Source organism: Hypomesus nipponensis, chromosome 2 (assembly GCF_054491055.1).
Source record: "Hypomesus nipponensis isolate SF chromosome 2, ASM5449105v1, whole genome shotgun sequence".
Taxonomy (NCBI): Eukaryota; Metazoa; Chordata; class Actinopteri; order Osmeriformes; family Osmeridae; genus Hypomesus; species Hypomesus nipponensis.
The window spans coordinates 11593382-11608016 of NC_140362.1; the positions used below are offsets into that span (position 1 = coordinate 11593382).

The following is a 14635-nucleotide window of genomic DNA, read 5'->3' on the forward strand; positions in this document are numbered from 1 at the left end:
CAATGTCATATTACTCAGACGACTATACGTTTTCAAACCGGTCGAGGTGATGAATGCACTCAACCTCGCGAATAAAGTTGTTTTATTTAGGCTACCTTTAGGCCATACTCTACATAAACAGTGGTATATCACAATTTAGAAGGTAGGAAGAGTATTAAGTGAAAACGTTTAATCAACTATTCAGTGAGGACAGGCTACAATGATAATGAACCTACATGATAACAAATTGCAAGACAATGAAAACGAATCAAGGACCACACATTCAATTGATACAGCATTTACATTGTGCATGTCAACTGTATTGTAGCTACAAATGCACTGGACATAAAGATATCACAAATCATATAAATCATATACAAAAAAATCATAAAGACACATTAATTTAACATATTATACATATATTAATTATTTGCTCAGATATTTTTTCAGGCTATTTAACTATCATGGAACAATTGTTGTAAATTGGCTGTTGGTCATAAAAATAGATTGTTTCGAATTGACAATAAGTACATTGGAAAAAAGTATAATAATTATATCAAAAGACATAGTTTCACCCTTAGAAATAATACTGTATCCACATTATTTTATCTGAGTATTACAGGTGTGATTTTTGTATAATCTCTGAAAGACAAATCTGCATTTTTGTGTTGCACAATGCAATGTGGTTGTAGCATTTTCTAATCCCATACTGAAGAACACAAATTTTACATAATCTGCATTCTCTTTCTTCTTTGGCATCGCATCCTAGTTTAATTTATTCAGATTTGGTAGACATGAGTTCAGGACTACCTACAGTTTGATAAAAAGGACGCCTGTGACCACTGCAAACCCAGTAAGCAACATCGCCACCTTGGGGATGCGATTCTTAGGGGAGCCCAGTTCATGGGGCAAGATCTCCATGAAGGTGATGTAGATGAAGGTGCCTGATGCTAGGCCCTCTAAAGTGGCCCTTGCTAGCTGGTGTTGGGGGGAAGACTTGGTCTCGGTTAGGGCAATGCCAACCCCGATGCCCAATGGGGACATCACAGCAAAAATCAGGATGCAGCCTGTCACTGCTGCCCGTCGTAGTTGGCCCTGGGCCAGCTTGAGGGCCAGACTGAAGGAGATAATACTCTTATGAAGTAGCAAAGCTAGGCATATTTCTAACACCTGTTGGTTGTCTTCCTGCAAGCCCACTGCCAAACCCTCAAACACAGAGTGCAGGGACAAGGAGAAGACCAGCATGAAGGCCCGGATGGCTGAATGTGAGTTGAGGTCCACATGAAGATGGACCCCCTCCTCTGAACTCCTGGAGCCCCCAAACTCATCCCTACCATGGTGGTGATGGTGCTGTCTTGGACTGTCTCTGTCATATGATTGGACACTTGGGTCCACCAATAGGGCTCGTCTCTCCTCTGAGTGAGCAGGTGATTGGTCTTTTATGGCCAGGACTATCTGTTCCAGGGTCAAGACTAGAAAGAACCCCATTGCCATGATAAACTCAGGCAGAGGGAACTGGAGCTGGATGGAAGGAAATTTACATTTCACATTAGAAAAATAATATAATGAGATCAAATACAAATCAGTCAGATGCTTTACAGTCAAGGACTCATGCTAAGCCACAAAAGGGGGAGAAAGACATGCTAAACACACAGCACAACACTGATACAGCTGAATGAGTCACTCACAAAGCTAATCAGTCATCAGGTTGAGTAAGTGATAGTGTTGAGTCGGTGTCAGAACCCCAGAGTGCTGCGCTTTGTCTCTGATCTGACATGACTTGGCCGTGTTGAGGGATACGGTCAATAATGAAAAAGGAATAAGGGTAAGGCCATCAAAACCCATATATTTTGAACATTGAGTTAAAACTCAAGTTTACGGATAGGTTGATATACTGTATGAGGATCCACCCTTTTTGTGCTTTTGATTTGATATATGTGATTTTAAGACCAATAAGGTGCTAGACGTCATCTCTATGGAACAGTGGATAAAGATGAATACTGTACTGAATACTCAAAAGTAGAAAAATTATAGATTTCTTACTGTGATGCCAAGGTTACGGAATGCATCATTGATGTCAGTTAGATAGTCAGGCACCAAGTCCAAGAGGCAGGTGGCAAAGAACACTCCGCCTGCGAAGCAGCTCACCAAACTCAGCACTCTGTGACGCATTGCTGTAAAATGTCACAGACAGTTCATGGTTACACTTCTTATCGGTGTTTTCAGATGACTGCTCAAAGCAGTATCTAGTTATTACAGTCAATTAGGCATTAGCCTCTTTTCCAATTCATTGATTCATCTCAGCATGTATGCACAATGATATGATGCTCTTAAGGTGTGTCTCACAACGATTTTCTATTAAAATCACTTATTTATTTAGGTTCTCCAAACAGAACAGATGAATAGCATAACTCACCAGGGTCTACGTTGCATCTCCCTGCTCCTCTGACAATGCACAGTGGTATGAAACCACATAGCAGAGTGGTGGAGAGAAGCATTACTAAAGCTCCCAGTTTGATCTCCAGGCCTGGAACAGTGGCCGGGTTACTCTGCAGTTCGAATTCCCATCCCTGTGAGTGTACAGGGGTGGAACCTTTTTGGAGAGCCATCTTCCTGGCACTTTTGACTGTGAAGATACAAGGTAACACTCAGACGCCATCCATGTGTTAGACTTAGAAGGGAAAAGCTGGTAGAACCTGCATAGAGTGAATGTGAATGAGTGAAGTCAAACTAAATTTGAACATGAGTTTTTTGACACTTCATTTGACTCAATTGTTTGAGTTAAGAAGACTAGGATGATAAAATTGTCAAACGTACATACCTGATACGATTTAAAAAATAATCGCACATGTAATTATTCCTCATCCGAAAGAAAAAACAACACGTCCAAGTTTTTAGAAACTTGGAGGAAAGGCTCGTGGCGTATATCTCAAAAGTGTCAGCGTCCCTTGAATTTTAACAAAGTAATATCTCCGGTCATTAGAAAGAGCATAGGCTTCACTTTAGCTTTTCTAATTACGGTTCCATCGCTAAACCTGAAAACCTATTTTCAGTGGGAAATATAACTGCCGAAAGCTAGGAATTGCCTCCACTACGGGAAGTGATGACTCAGTTACCATCAAAAGTCTGGCAAGTCAGCTGACCCAATGGTGAGGTTGAGTTTGTAGGCGGGGCTATCCCTGTTTCATTCAAGTTGGACCACGCAGGATTTCTTCTAAGTTACATTGCATCCCCATGAAATCCATGAATTCTGTCCCTGCCAAACTTGTGAACGCTACCTGGCCTAATGCACTGTATTATTTGTATTTTTGACAATAAAACTTTTGATTAGTAGCCTAAGTGTCATGGATGACAGAGGACCATGTCACATGAAGCTGACTGTGAAAATGACTTCATACATAAGACTGAATAAACCTACTTTTAATTGATTATTCTTCTAAAACAGATATTGATTATAATTAATCTAAAAACACATATACATTGAAGTAAATACGTCTGGCACAGAAGCAACCGTCATTTTTTGTAATTCAGAAGTGGCTGATTGTGGTGGTCCCCCCCGTCCCCCCTCCATCCCCCGTCCCCCCAAGATATTGATATGAAAATACAATTACAAATATAAATGTGCTACGCTACGACAAGCAACCACCTACGCTGTCTGAAATTATCATAACAAATTTAATTCGTCCACCCCAATGTTGATGGCTACGGCCTTGAGGACAAGGGTTTGGACACATGAATTAATGTTAAAATACGTGTATATAACAGATTAGAATAGGGAGTTGTACACAGACTGGGAGAAGCGATTAGCTGTCTACCACTCCTCTTGCTAAATCAGTTCTGTGTTGATCTCTTCTGTTTTCCCATGTTACCCCAAATACTTTGACCCTGACAGTGTTGAGTCGTATTAGACTGAAGAGATAAAAGGCTACTCTTGTGAAGTAGCAGGGGCGTTGTTAGACATAAAACTCTACTGGGGCACAGGCCCCTATTCATATCCCTTTTTTTCTAGGCTATAGCAACTCCCTATATAGCCTACAGTTCAGGGATGCAAGTTTGATATCAGCTTTGAAAGGGACATCAATAGTTAATGCGTGAACGCACATTTGTTTCGCATTCCTTTGAGCGCAAATACTGTTTTTTTGAGCTTCATGTAATATTGTTTTTATGTTTTAGTCACAATAACATAATTGGTAGGCCTTTCATTTAGAAACTATTTAGTTTTGTAATGTTTTCTTTGTCTATCAATTCTGACTTGTGTGCCGAGTCCGACACCTGGGGCCTCATGTATAAACGTTGCGTACGCACAAAAAGCTTGCGTACGCTGGTTTTCACGCACACTTTATGATGTATAAAGATTTACTTGACGTGAGAATGTGCGGGCCTTCACGGAAACTTTTGAGCAGACGTGAGAATGTGCGGACCATACGCAAAGTCTTGTCTGGCTCTGTAACATGCGAGACTCACCAAACATTACAAATAAAGTTTCCTCTATAGCCTACGTTTATGACGTTGACTATTCAAAAACATTAAACTAAAAGTTTGATCATTAATGTGGATAATCACATCAAAATGACAAACCCAAAACGGGAAATGCTATATAGCCTTCTGTTTATACCGCCACCACTTAATAACTTCTGTTAAACTTCAGGATGTCAAAGGAACGACAAAATCACTCAGGAAATGCATGTCACGCTAACCCTATAGCTGCCATGCTGTTACATGCGCCACCACTCGTTTCTTCATTTAAAGTTTTATATCGGACCATTTCTTCCTAATTTCTGTCATGGGCCGGTTCTCTGAACCCACAGCATTGATGGCCCTACAATAATAATAATGTTATTTGTAATGCACTTTACATTTAGCTAAATCTCAAAGTGCTGCAGGTTAAAAACAAGTAAGGGCGCAAATAGTGACAGTTTTCCACTCTGCCGACTATCTTTTGTCACTAATACCTGATGACAGGCCGCCAAACAGGACACATTTTCTCGCCTCCACCTCTGTTGTCAGAACCTAGATCACAAAGTCCCCGAATTTCTTCGAATAAACGCTGCGGCGTTTAACGTTCATTTTTGGTCCGGCGTTTCTTCGAGGAAGGCGTTTATTCGAAGAAATACGGTAATTCAGATAAATAAATGACCTCAGGAGCGCATTTATAGTCCATCTGCATATTAATTTATGGGAGGAGGCAAGGCGGGGTCAGTGGCTCGTTCACGTGTGGTCAATTTCACGTTGATTGTGATTTATAAAGGAAAGGTGCGCAGGATCTGGCGTACGACCGGTTTTATACATGTGAATATTTCTGTGCATAGGTACTTTTCGAGTTTTGGCCGTACGCCATCTTCTGGTATGAAAGCTGCGCAATCCTTTATACATGAGGCCCCTGGACTTCTGTGTACCTGCTGCATTTGGCAAGCTCAGAAGAGCAAGCTGACATGGAATTCTGAATGCATCGGTTTGTGTTTTAGGTTAAACTGCTTTAAAAGCGTTGATTGGGATACTACGTTTATTTTTTTAGGGATTATCAATCTAAATGAATGCATTGACTAATAAAGTAAATTGTTAAACTCAAACTTTTGATTTTACTGGGGTACAGCAGATTTATACTGGGGCACGTGCCCCAGTAAAAAGGGTCTAACAACGCACCTGTGAAGTAGCAAAGCTCTCTCCCTCTAACGTTAACAGTAAAAAAAAGGGGGAGGGGTTCGGTTTCGGCCGAACCTTCGAATTTTTTTCCACCGAACCCGAACCCTACGCTTGCACTACGCGAGCTACGTTGATCGACATAATGACGCCGCCGTTGATTACAGGAAGGTGTTTACGTAGGTGGACCGTTCAATGCAGTAGGCTGACAGAAATATGAAAATGGAACTTGGGAGCAGAAAAAGTGTTGTTTGGCAGTACTTTCAGTCAAAAAAAATGTAGACTTGACTGTGGACTTCCGTTCTCTTGGTTGTAAAGTACTTGGGTCTGTAGGTCAAACTTCTCACAACAGAAAAACGTGAAACACGGGATGCAATCATGTCATAAAAATTAATCATTATGGCATTTGTGTAGCAATGCGTTTTAATGCTATCTGACATGTAGTTTGTGTTTGCTTTTTCTAACAGTTAACCTATCTTAAAGGTGGTATAAGGCATATTTATGAAATGTATGAATATTTACACTGATATAGGATATAAAGAACTTGGTCAAACTACAATGGTTCTGAACGCGTCTCCTATTTTTACGCCCACTCTGAAGTCTATTGGTTACTCGGTTGACAATGCCCAATCAAGGGCGAGTGTGTGGGAGGTTCTACGACTTTCGTAGCCCCTGGAGATAAGCACTAGGATTTTGTTGAGCAACGTCAGATCCATTTGACTTCTTCTAAAATAGGCCAATATTTTTTCAACAAAAATCTAAAGGCTTAAGTGATATCGAGATTGTAGCCTGCATATCTTTATTATGTCTATGGTAGCTGTGTCAGCGGTAGAATATAGTTGCGACCCGATGACGCCACGACGTTCTCACTTGAATGATTGACGTTTTACGAAAGAATTGCCAGCTGGACTACTGGAGTTTGTCTTGTGTTTTCCCCCCAAATAATGAGAGCATAATATAAATAAATTCGCATTTTGGTTCCACAGGAAATAACTTGGGAATGTCTGGTCCGATCACTCGGAAGAGTAATCGCTTCTAAAAGAGTGATTGCTACAAGTAAGTTGATCCTGCTGATACTTGAGAAGCTGTGCCTAAATACAATGTAACTCCTGTTTATCCGGCTTGACAGGGATCCTTATGTTGACGTGGTGTGATTTGGGGGTTTATAACTTTAAACGCTCTTTGGGTTAGGCACTAATGTTGTACAATTAAGGCAATTTATTTATTTTGTTGTCAGACAACGTCATACCGTAACTTAGGTATCCTACTCACGGCAGCACGGGTTGCTAAGACTATTTTGTATATTGATCATATAGGACTTGATAAGTTACACATAGGCCTACCTGTCAAATTTGACCATGTGTGTTTTAGTGCGTGCGAGAGAGGGCGTGTTTGCGTACGTGTGTCATACCAGGATGCTGATATCCTCTTGCGAAATAATATGTAAAAGTGGTCCCAGAAAGGGCTGTCAACTTTGTTGACATTTTGACACGCTATCTAGTGCTCTACCATAATCACCACCACCACTACATTATTAGCTTTTAGCTAAAATATTAAAATAATGCATAAAGTTGACAGACTAGACTAATTTTGGTATTACTTGGACTGCATTCAGAGGCTAAGACTATTTTCTTTTTAAGGACATGGATGCAGAGAACGGAGAGATGTTTTTCCAGAACAGAGAGGAAGAGATCATCGCAGGGGACACCTGGAGTCTTGATGCCCCATTTTCTTGCTCCGATGTAATCTACACTGCGTCAGAGAAAATCTTGGAAGAATGGAAAATCGATCCACAATGTGTAGGCTATGTTATTGCATCATGACCTTTGTGAAATGCATACCATATGAGCAAACATAATCCAACCAGTCTAATGCTGGAGCATCCCAGCTAACACATTTACGTTGCCCTTACGTTGTCGCAACGTCACGTGATGACCAACATACGTTGCAGCAACGTCTTTTGCGACGTTGCGGTAGGCCTACCGTGCATATGTGGGATGCCAGAAGGTTGCCGCAACGTAATCTTGTGGCGTTGCCAGTCCGTAACCACAACGTCGTGGCAACGTTATTTACCAACGTTGGCAGTCCGTAACCGCAACCTCCTTGCAACGTAATTTTCCGACGTTGCCAGTCAGTAGCCTAACTGCGACGTTAATTACTAACCTTTATTAGGCTATATGGCAACGACGGTACAAGCTTTCTGATTGGCTAATGGGTAGTCATGCCAGCCGCGTATTGCCCTCCTCGCCGGTCAATACGGATCCATATTGTACGGTGGCCCACGGGTGCACACCACAGCAACATTAGGGAAGCAAACAAAAGTTGAAAACACAACAACATTAACACACAACACAACGACATTAACAAAAACGAAACATTTATAAAACGCTACATTTAAAAACAATCTACTACTTACAACACACCAGCATTGGCTCACCACCAACATCAGCCGAGAACACCGCAGCATTAGCCGAGATCACAACAGCATTAGCCGAGAACACAACAGCATTAGCCGAGAACACCCAGCATTAGCCGAGAACACCCAGCATTAGCACAAAACACTGACATATGCAGAAACGCTGCATTTCAAGTTCACACCAAATCGTTCTCCAGACCACTAGGGGCAGTGCATGCAAAGTGGGGTGTTTTACCTGTTGTTGTCAAATCTAGTGAAGTAAATTAACACTGCAGCAGAGAATGTCTAATATAGAGAGAACTGCCACTCTCGGGAAACTTCCGGGTTCTGAACTGGTTGAAATTCCATGTGAGGGCGCTAACGAGCGAGTGCAGAATGAATGGAGGTCTATGGAGCGGTACCCCTCAAAATCCACTTTTCTCAGGATGTAATTTTTTGTCCAGTAATTTGAATTCTGAATTCGAAAGGGGAGGCCAAAAAAATACACACTGCCGGGTTTTCGATTTTTTGAAAGTCGCCTTTCTGTTCTAAAAAGCTTTTGAAAATGTCATTGACGTCATACACATCGTACGACCAGAGCTACTGCTTGACAGCAAGCTCTGGTCACTTACTTTTTTCTCTCAGGGCATCGACAACACAGCTGACAGGTTAGGCTCTCCCTGTCAATACACATGCTTGAAAGAGTTTTGGCTTGCTAATGTTGTTGCTAATGTTGCTAATGCTCCGACTTTCTGATTCCGCTTCGGATGCCATCAAGCGGGAGCTCTGGTCGTATCAGTCCTTTACTAACCAATCAGCATTCAGTAGCAGAATGCTAGCTTGTTATGGGCAACAACGACTCACCATGTAAGAAATCAAAAGGACATAAGTACTCGTTCATTCAATTTTCGACCTATAATCCATATTGAACATGCACAAACTACAATCAAATCGGAGATTTTTCAACGACAATCAGGCGAAAGAGACAAATTTAGCCATTTAGCTCCATAGACTCCCATTCAACATGCACTCGCTCGCGATCATCCCAAGTGGAACTCTGGTGGAACTGCAGCCAAATTCGGTACAATGGGGTTTAATAGGGAGTGGCAAGGCTCTCCTTAAACAGGCTCTGACTGCAGCATTAGCCGAGAACACCGCAACATTAGCCGAGAACACTAGCCTGGCTGCCAGACCAACTTCTCCCCGCCCACAAAAACAATTGGTCGGGAAGTTGGGTCTGGAGGGTCTCGTATTGTAGCCTGGCTGCCAGCCCAACTTCTCCCGCCCACAAAAAAAATTGTTCGGGAAGTTGGGTCTGGAGGGTCTTGTATTGGGGACAACTAGCCTACAGAAAACCCAGAATTGGGACGGACCAATGAAATTGCCAGGGCGGGCTTTATACGATGATGGACAGATGATCAACAGTAACGTAATCAACAACGTCACGAAAGAGCCCTTGGGTTTAATTCGTTTTCAACGAACAACATAATACGTTGCTCTGATTGGTTGTAGGTCTATCCAATTGAGCGTATAGGCATTTGTTTTATGAGTTCGGTTGAAACACGCTTCGTAGGCTACTCAAAGCCCAACGGAGAGTTTTCAGACTCATATTCTGACTAGAATTATGAGTATGACAACGTCAGGCTACTCGTATTGGGGAATAACTACAGAAAACCAGAATCTAGGCGTACCAATTAAATTGCCAGGGCGGGCTTTATACTTGATGGACAGATGATCAACAGTAACGTAATCAACAACGTCACGAAAGAGCCCTTGGGTTGAATTCGTTTTCAACAAACAACATACTACGTTGCTCTGATTGGTTGTAGGTCTATCCAATTGAGCGAAGAGGCATTTGTTTTACGAGTTCGGTTGAAACACCCCCGTAGTCACAGCCCAACGGAGTTTTCAGACTCATATTCTGACTAGAATTATGATTATGACAACGTCAGGCTACGAGAACACCGCAGTATTAGCACAAAACACAACGACATTTGCAGAAACGCTGCATTTGAAGTTCACACCAAATCGTTCTAGACCACTAGGGGCAGTGCAAAGTGGAATTAGTTGGGTTCTCACCAAAATAAAAACTAACTTTTTGATAGCCGGTCAATTTGAAGTCATTCAAATCAAGAACATCAAACAAGAACACAACTTAAATTCACCAATGAAAGTTGGTTTTATTATATTTTAATTATAATCTAATGTTTTACAAAATGCACGCCCTCTCTTAGTTTCAAAGATTTTTTACTGTTGTGTTCGATAGCAAACCTCCAAGAGGTAGGCTACGTACAGCAAACCTCCAAGAGGTAGGCTACGTAAGCGTGGTCCCATAGAGTTAATTTAGGCTACTTCACTAGATTTTACAACAACAGGTAAAACACCCCACTTTGCATGCACTGCCCTAGTGGTCTGGAGAACGATTTGATGTGAACTTGAAATGCAGCGTTTCTGCATATGTCGTTGTGTTTTGTGCTAATGCTGCGGTGTTCTCGGATAATGCTGGGTGTTCTCGGCTAATGCTGTTGTGTTCTCGGCTAATGCTGCGGTGTTCTCGGCTGATGTTGGTGGTGTGAACCAATGCTGTTGTGTTGTAAGTAGTAGATTAGTAGATTAGTAGTAGTAGTTTTTAAAATGTAGCGTTTTTATAAATGTTTCGTTTTTGTTAATGTCGTTGTGTTGTGTGTTAATGTTGTTGTGTTTTCAACTTTCGTTTGCTTCGCTAATGTTGCTGTGGTGTGCACCCGTGGGCCACCGTACTTCTCTCCCAGCCCCGTCTTCCACTTCATCACAGCATCTGCAATTAGAAGTCATGAACTTATTGTTAGCACCAATTTGAACGTTGAACGCTGCGTGTAAGCCATAGTTCACGGCATCTAAAAATAACGTAACCAGCCGACCAAGGTACGACGTCGTGGCAACGTTGTCCATGGAACCAACTGGCAACATTCCCTTCATAACGTTGCTACGACGTTGCCACGACGTTGCCAGAAGGTAACGTCGCGGGTTACTAACTGAGCACTTACTGGCAACGTTGCCACAACGTCATGTGTTAGCTGGGCGCTATTGTAGGACATCATTGTAAAGATACTTCAAGAATAATCCAACCTTTTTGCGATGATCTTTGAACAATTTGAACAATTAAACATCCCATTTAAAAGATTTAATAAGGTCAAAGAACCAATCAATCACATTTTCCAATAAGTGATGTCACTTTATTCAGACTGATTTTACTACCAAATATCTCTCTCTAACAGGGTTTGAAAGACAGTGAGTCAGAGGATGTACTTCATGCCATCAACCCAAATGATGTTTTTCCCTCTGGGTCCCCTGACGAGAGCCTCTCAGAAAGCGACAGCAGCCAGTCAGAAGACCCCTGCACCGAAACCACGGTGTCAGTAGCTAAAGCTGAGCCTGTTCACTCCCCGACAACTATCTATCAGGTTGTCTATGACATCAGCACCTTGGGCAACATAAAGGAGGAGCCACAGCAACACAGTGTTGATGTCATATCCATAGAACTAGGTGAAACATTTTTGTGTGCGTTTGACTAAATGCCACTTGAAGTTTGACACATTTTCAGCACAATTTATTTAAGTCTGGAATTTAACTCTCAACCCTGTCTCCGCTCTCCTCCATTTCTCCTCTCATATCTCGTCTCTCATCTCATTCCATCCATAGATGAGTGGAGTTCACAGATTCTTATGTCAGACTCATGTATCGTCAACGAGTTGCCTTCAGCATCTGCCATCCGGCTGAACCATGACCATGTTAGCTCTCTGACATCTTCAGCTTGTAACACAGCCCCCTCCAGTCCAGACAGCCCACTGGTGAGTCTCCCTGTTAAGGGACAGTAACTGTATGCTAAACAGGATGATTCTCCACCAAAATGATGTCCGCCACTCTTTACTGACTGAGGCATATTCAAAATGATTAGGAAAGATAGACACAAGTTATCGTATTGAGATAAACTAAGGGTCTGGAAGGGTCTGGAAGCTTGAGTGATCTAGTCTATGTATATGGGATTATAGGGGAGTGGGGGTGGGGTGGATCCTTCTGAAGCCAATTTTCTCTTCTCCCCTGATCAGCTTTACCCAGACCTGCAGCTGACAGAGGAAGAACAGAAGCTGCTGAATCAGGAAGGGATCTCTCTTCCCAACAACTTACCCCTCACCAAGGTGAGACGTTGACCCTCTGAAGGAGATTGGAAAGAAACACGGATACCAACGCCCCAATAAATTACAATGTCATGCATGCTTTATACACTTAATATCTGATATAACAAAATCATATATACATTTTTTTAAATGTCAGCGATTTAACAATGCCGCTTTATGAGATACTTCTCCAAAACGGACATTCTCGCCTTACTAAGTGAAACATTGAACTTGATTTTAATTTAAAGGCAGAGGAGAGGGTCCTGAAAAAAGTCAGACGCAAAATCCGTAACAAGCAATCAGCGCAGGACAGCAGGCGCAGGAAGAAGGAATATGTAGACGGCCTGGAGGGCAGGTACTGTACCTATGAAGCACTTCACTACGCTTCACTTCCTTGCGTTTTCTGTTGCACTGTAAGAGTTGAACTGTACAAGTTATGATACAGTGTGTCTCTGAAGTGGGATCAGTCACTGTGACAGGCCCGTTGTTGGCACTCGTCCAGTCAGCAATACTGTGTGTTTCTCTCAGGGCGGCAGCGTGCTCATCTCAGAACAAGGAGCTGCAAAGAACAGTGGAACAGCTGGAGAAACACAACATGTAAGAATATACAGGGATATTTTGACCTCAAACCAGTTTTACATGGAATGTGGAATGTGTGTTACTGGAATCCTCCAGCCAGTTAGTGTGTAGTTTGAGAGCAATTAAACTTTGTACGCCTTCAGCCTAGTATTATATTAAGTTTTTCGTTTAGTATTATATGTACAAAAAATAAAAACTGTGTGTGTGCACACGCAGGTCTCTTTTGGCACAGTTGCGTAGACTGCAGTCTCTGATCAAACAGACAGCCACCAAAGCAGCACAGACCAGCACCTGCATCATGGTAGGCTTTATGAAACACCATATTATTATAAAGATCCTATGTGTTAAATGTCTGATCTTCATCACTTGAAGATCTCGACCTACTGGTAGTCTACACGTGTCTGTTTGTGGTCCCCCAGATCATCCTTTTCTCGCTGGGTCTCATCCTCTTCCCCAGCTACAGCCCCTTCAGATGGAACTCAGTCTTAGAGGATGATTATGCCCCAACAGGAGGTCATATTTTGTTTATATCTCCATGTCTCCAAGTGCAGCTCCTATGTTCAATCATTATTTCTATACTATTAGACTATGTGAAGATATGCTTCATAAACAAAACAAGTATCTCTGTTTACTGTACATAGGTCCATACTCAAGTTCAGCTTGAATTTGCTTAACACATTAATAGTTGACAAGTTATCAATACAAATATAACCTAGTAAAATGGTAATTGAATGTGATTTTGATTTCAATTTTCAAAACTTCAGTCATCTCTAGGAACATTCTCACCGATCTGGATTCATCCCTGCAAATAGCAGATGATGTGGACAACCCCAGCATCCAAGCAAATTCTTTACCAGGCCCCTCTGACATTGGAAAATCAAACTCACAGGATATCGCCAGCATTCTCAAACCGCCAATAGAAAGTCCAGAAATCACTGACTCTGAGGGAATGGCCCTTGAGGAGAGCCAACCAGGGAACAGCTCTGTTTTAGTTGACAGACGGACTGAAACCTTGCCTTTGGGTCTGATGTCAACCTCTGGCAAAGGAGGCACAAACCTTGACCCCACCAAACCAGCTCACGCTGACGAAATGTAAACCGTTTGCATGGTGCAGCTAAATTGTGCAGGATGATGGACATTTTCGAGCGTTCATATTTATGTCCAGCATTTTGCTGTGTTGTAAGGATCTTTACCCCATGCAGTCTATTTAACTGCTATAACCATTGCCTTAATGCGGTCTATGTTTGTGTGAGCAGGGTTTTAACCGTTTGTCGTCATGGTTTGACAGGGTATTTTCTAAATTGTGTGTGAAATTCACACAAAAAATGTTATTGTATTTTTTGTTTAAAACATTTTGGATAATGATAGCATTTTTGACCTTGTAAGTGTAAATTCAGTTCTATATGCAAACCTACCACAAGCATGTCTTCCTTTAGAAATGCAAGAGATATAGTTTTAAAAACATTTTGATTATCTTATCATAGTTGTGGGAATAAATCGTCTTATTGTAGGATAAGGTAAATTGTGTTTATTAAAACGACCAATTTAGTAGTCTATTTTACATGGTGATGAAAAACATGGACATAACTCTATATGAAGGGAAAAACAATGACCAATGTGGCTTTCTGGACCCCAATCACTTGAGACATGTTTTGCAGTGGAAGTAAGCTCATATCTTATGCATGTGTTTATAAACGGTCTTTGGCCCGCAAGCCTATTAGATAAATAGAGTCAGCAATCCAAACATATCCTTATCTGAAGCATAACACAACAGTCTAGTACACAACACAGAACATGTTATCTTCCTGTTTGTGGTGATGACCTTTGTGTCCTGTTTCATATTTCTTCACTTTGTATATTTATTAAAGGGGAACAATTCTGAAAA

At 41.7% G+C, this 14635-nt stretch overlaps 2 protein-coding genes across 4 annotated transcripts; one reads left to right on the forward strand and one right to left on the reverse strand.

Moving 5' to 3' along the window:
* Window positions 1-154: 154 nt before the first annotated feature.
* LOC146300783 (zinc transporter ZIP1-like) lies at window positions 155-3441 on the reverse strand. Of its 2 annotated transcripts, none has more exons than XM_084669622.1 (4): window positions 2801-3441; window positions 2396-2675; window positions 2023-2153; window positions 155-1500 (listed from the first exon to the last, which is right to left on the reverse strand). In XM_084669622.1, exons 2-4 carry the CDS (start codon window positions 2586-2588, stop codon window positions 790-792), a joined length of 1035 nt encoding a protein of 344 aa, XP_084525748.1. In that variant the 5' UTR covers window positions 2589-2675; window positions 2801-3441; the 3' UTR covers window positions 155-789. The 2 variants fall into 2 exon arrangements, with proteins under 2 accessions (XP_084525748.1, XP_084525738.1); XM_084669612.1 differs by having other exon boundaries at window positions 2396-2605; window positions 2801-3440.
* A 2857-nt stretch (window positions 3442-6298) lies between these two features.
* creb3l4 (cAMP responsive element binding protein 3-like 4) lies at window positions 6299-14635 on the forward strand. 2 transcript variants are annotated; one of them, XM_084706127.1, is made up of 10 exons: window positions 6299-6675; window positions 7260-7418; window positions 11272-11539; window positions 11696-11844; window positions 12103-12192; window positions 12420-12526; window positions 12700-12768; window positions 12967-13051; window positions 13170-13263; window positions 13515-14635. In XM_084706127.1, the coding sequence occupies exons 2-10, from the start codon at window positions 7263-7265 to the stop codon at window positions 13844-13846; spliced, it is 1350 nt and encodes a 449-aa protein (XP_084562253.1). In that variant the 5' UTR covers window positions 6299-6675; window positions 7260-7262; the 3' UTR covers window positions 13847-14635. The 2 variants fall into 2 exon arrangements, with proteins under 2 accessions (XP_084562253.1, XP_084562259.1); XM_084706133.1 differs by lacking the exons at window positions 6299-6675; window positions 7260-7418 and adding an exon at window positions 10733-11185.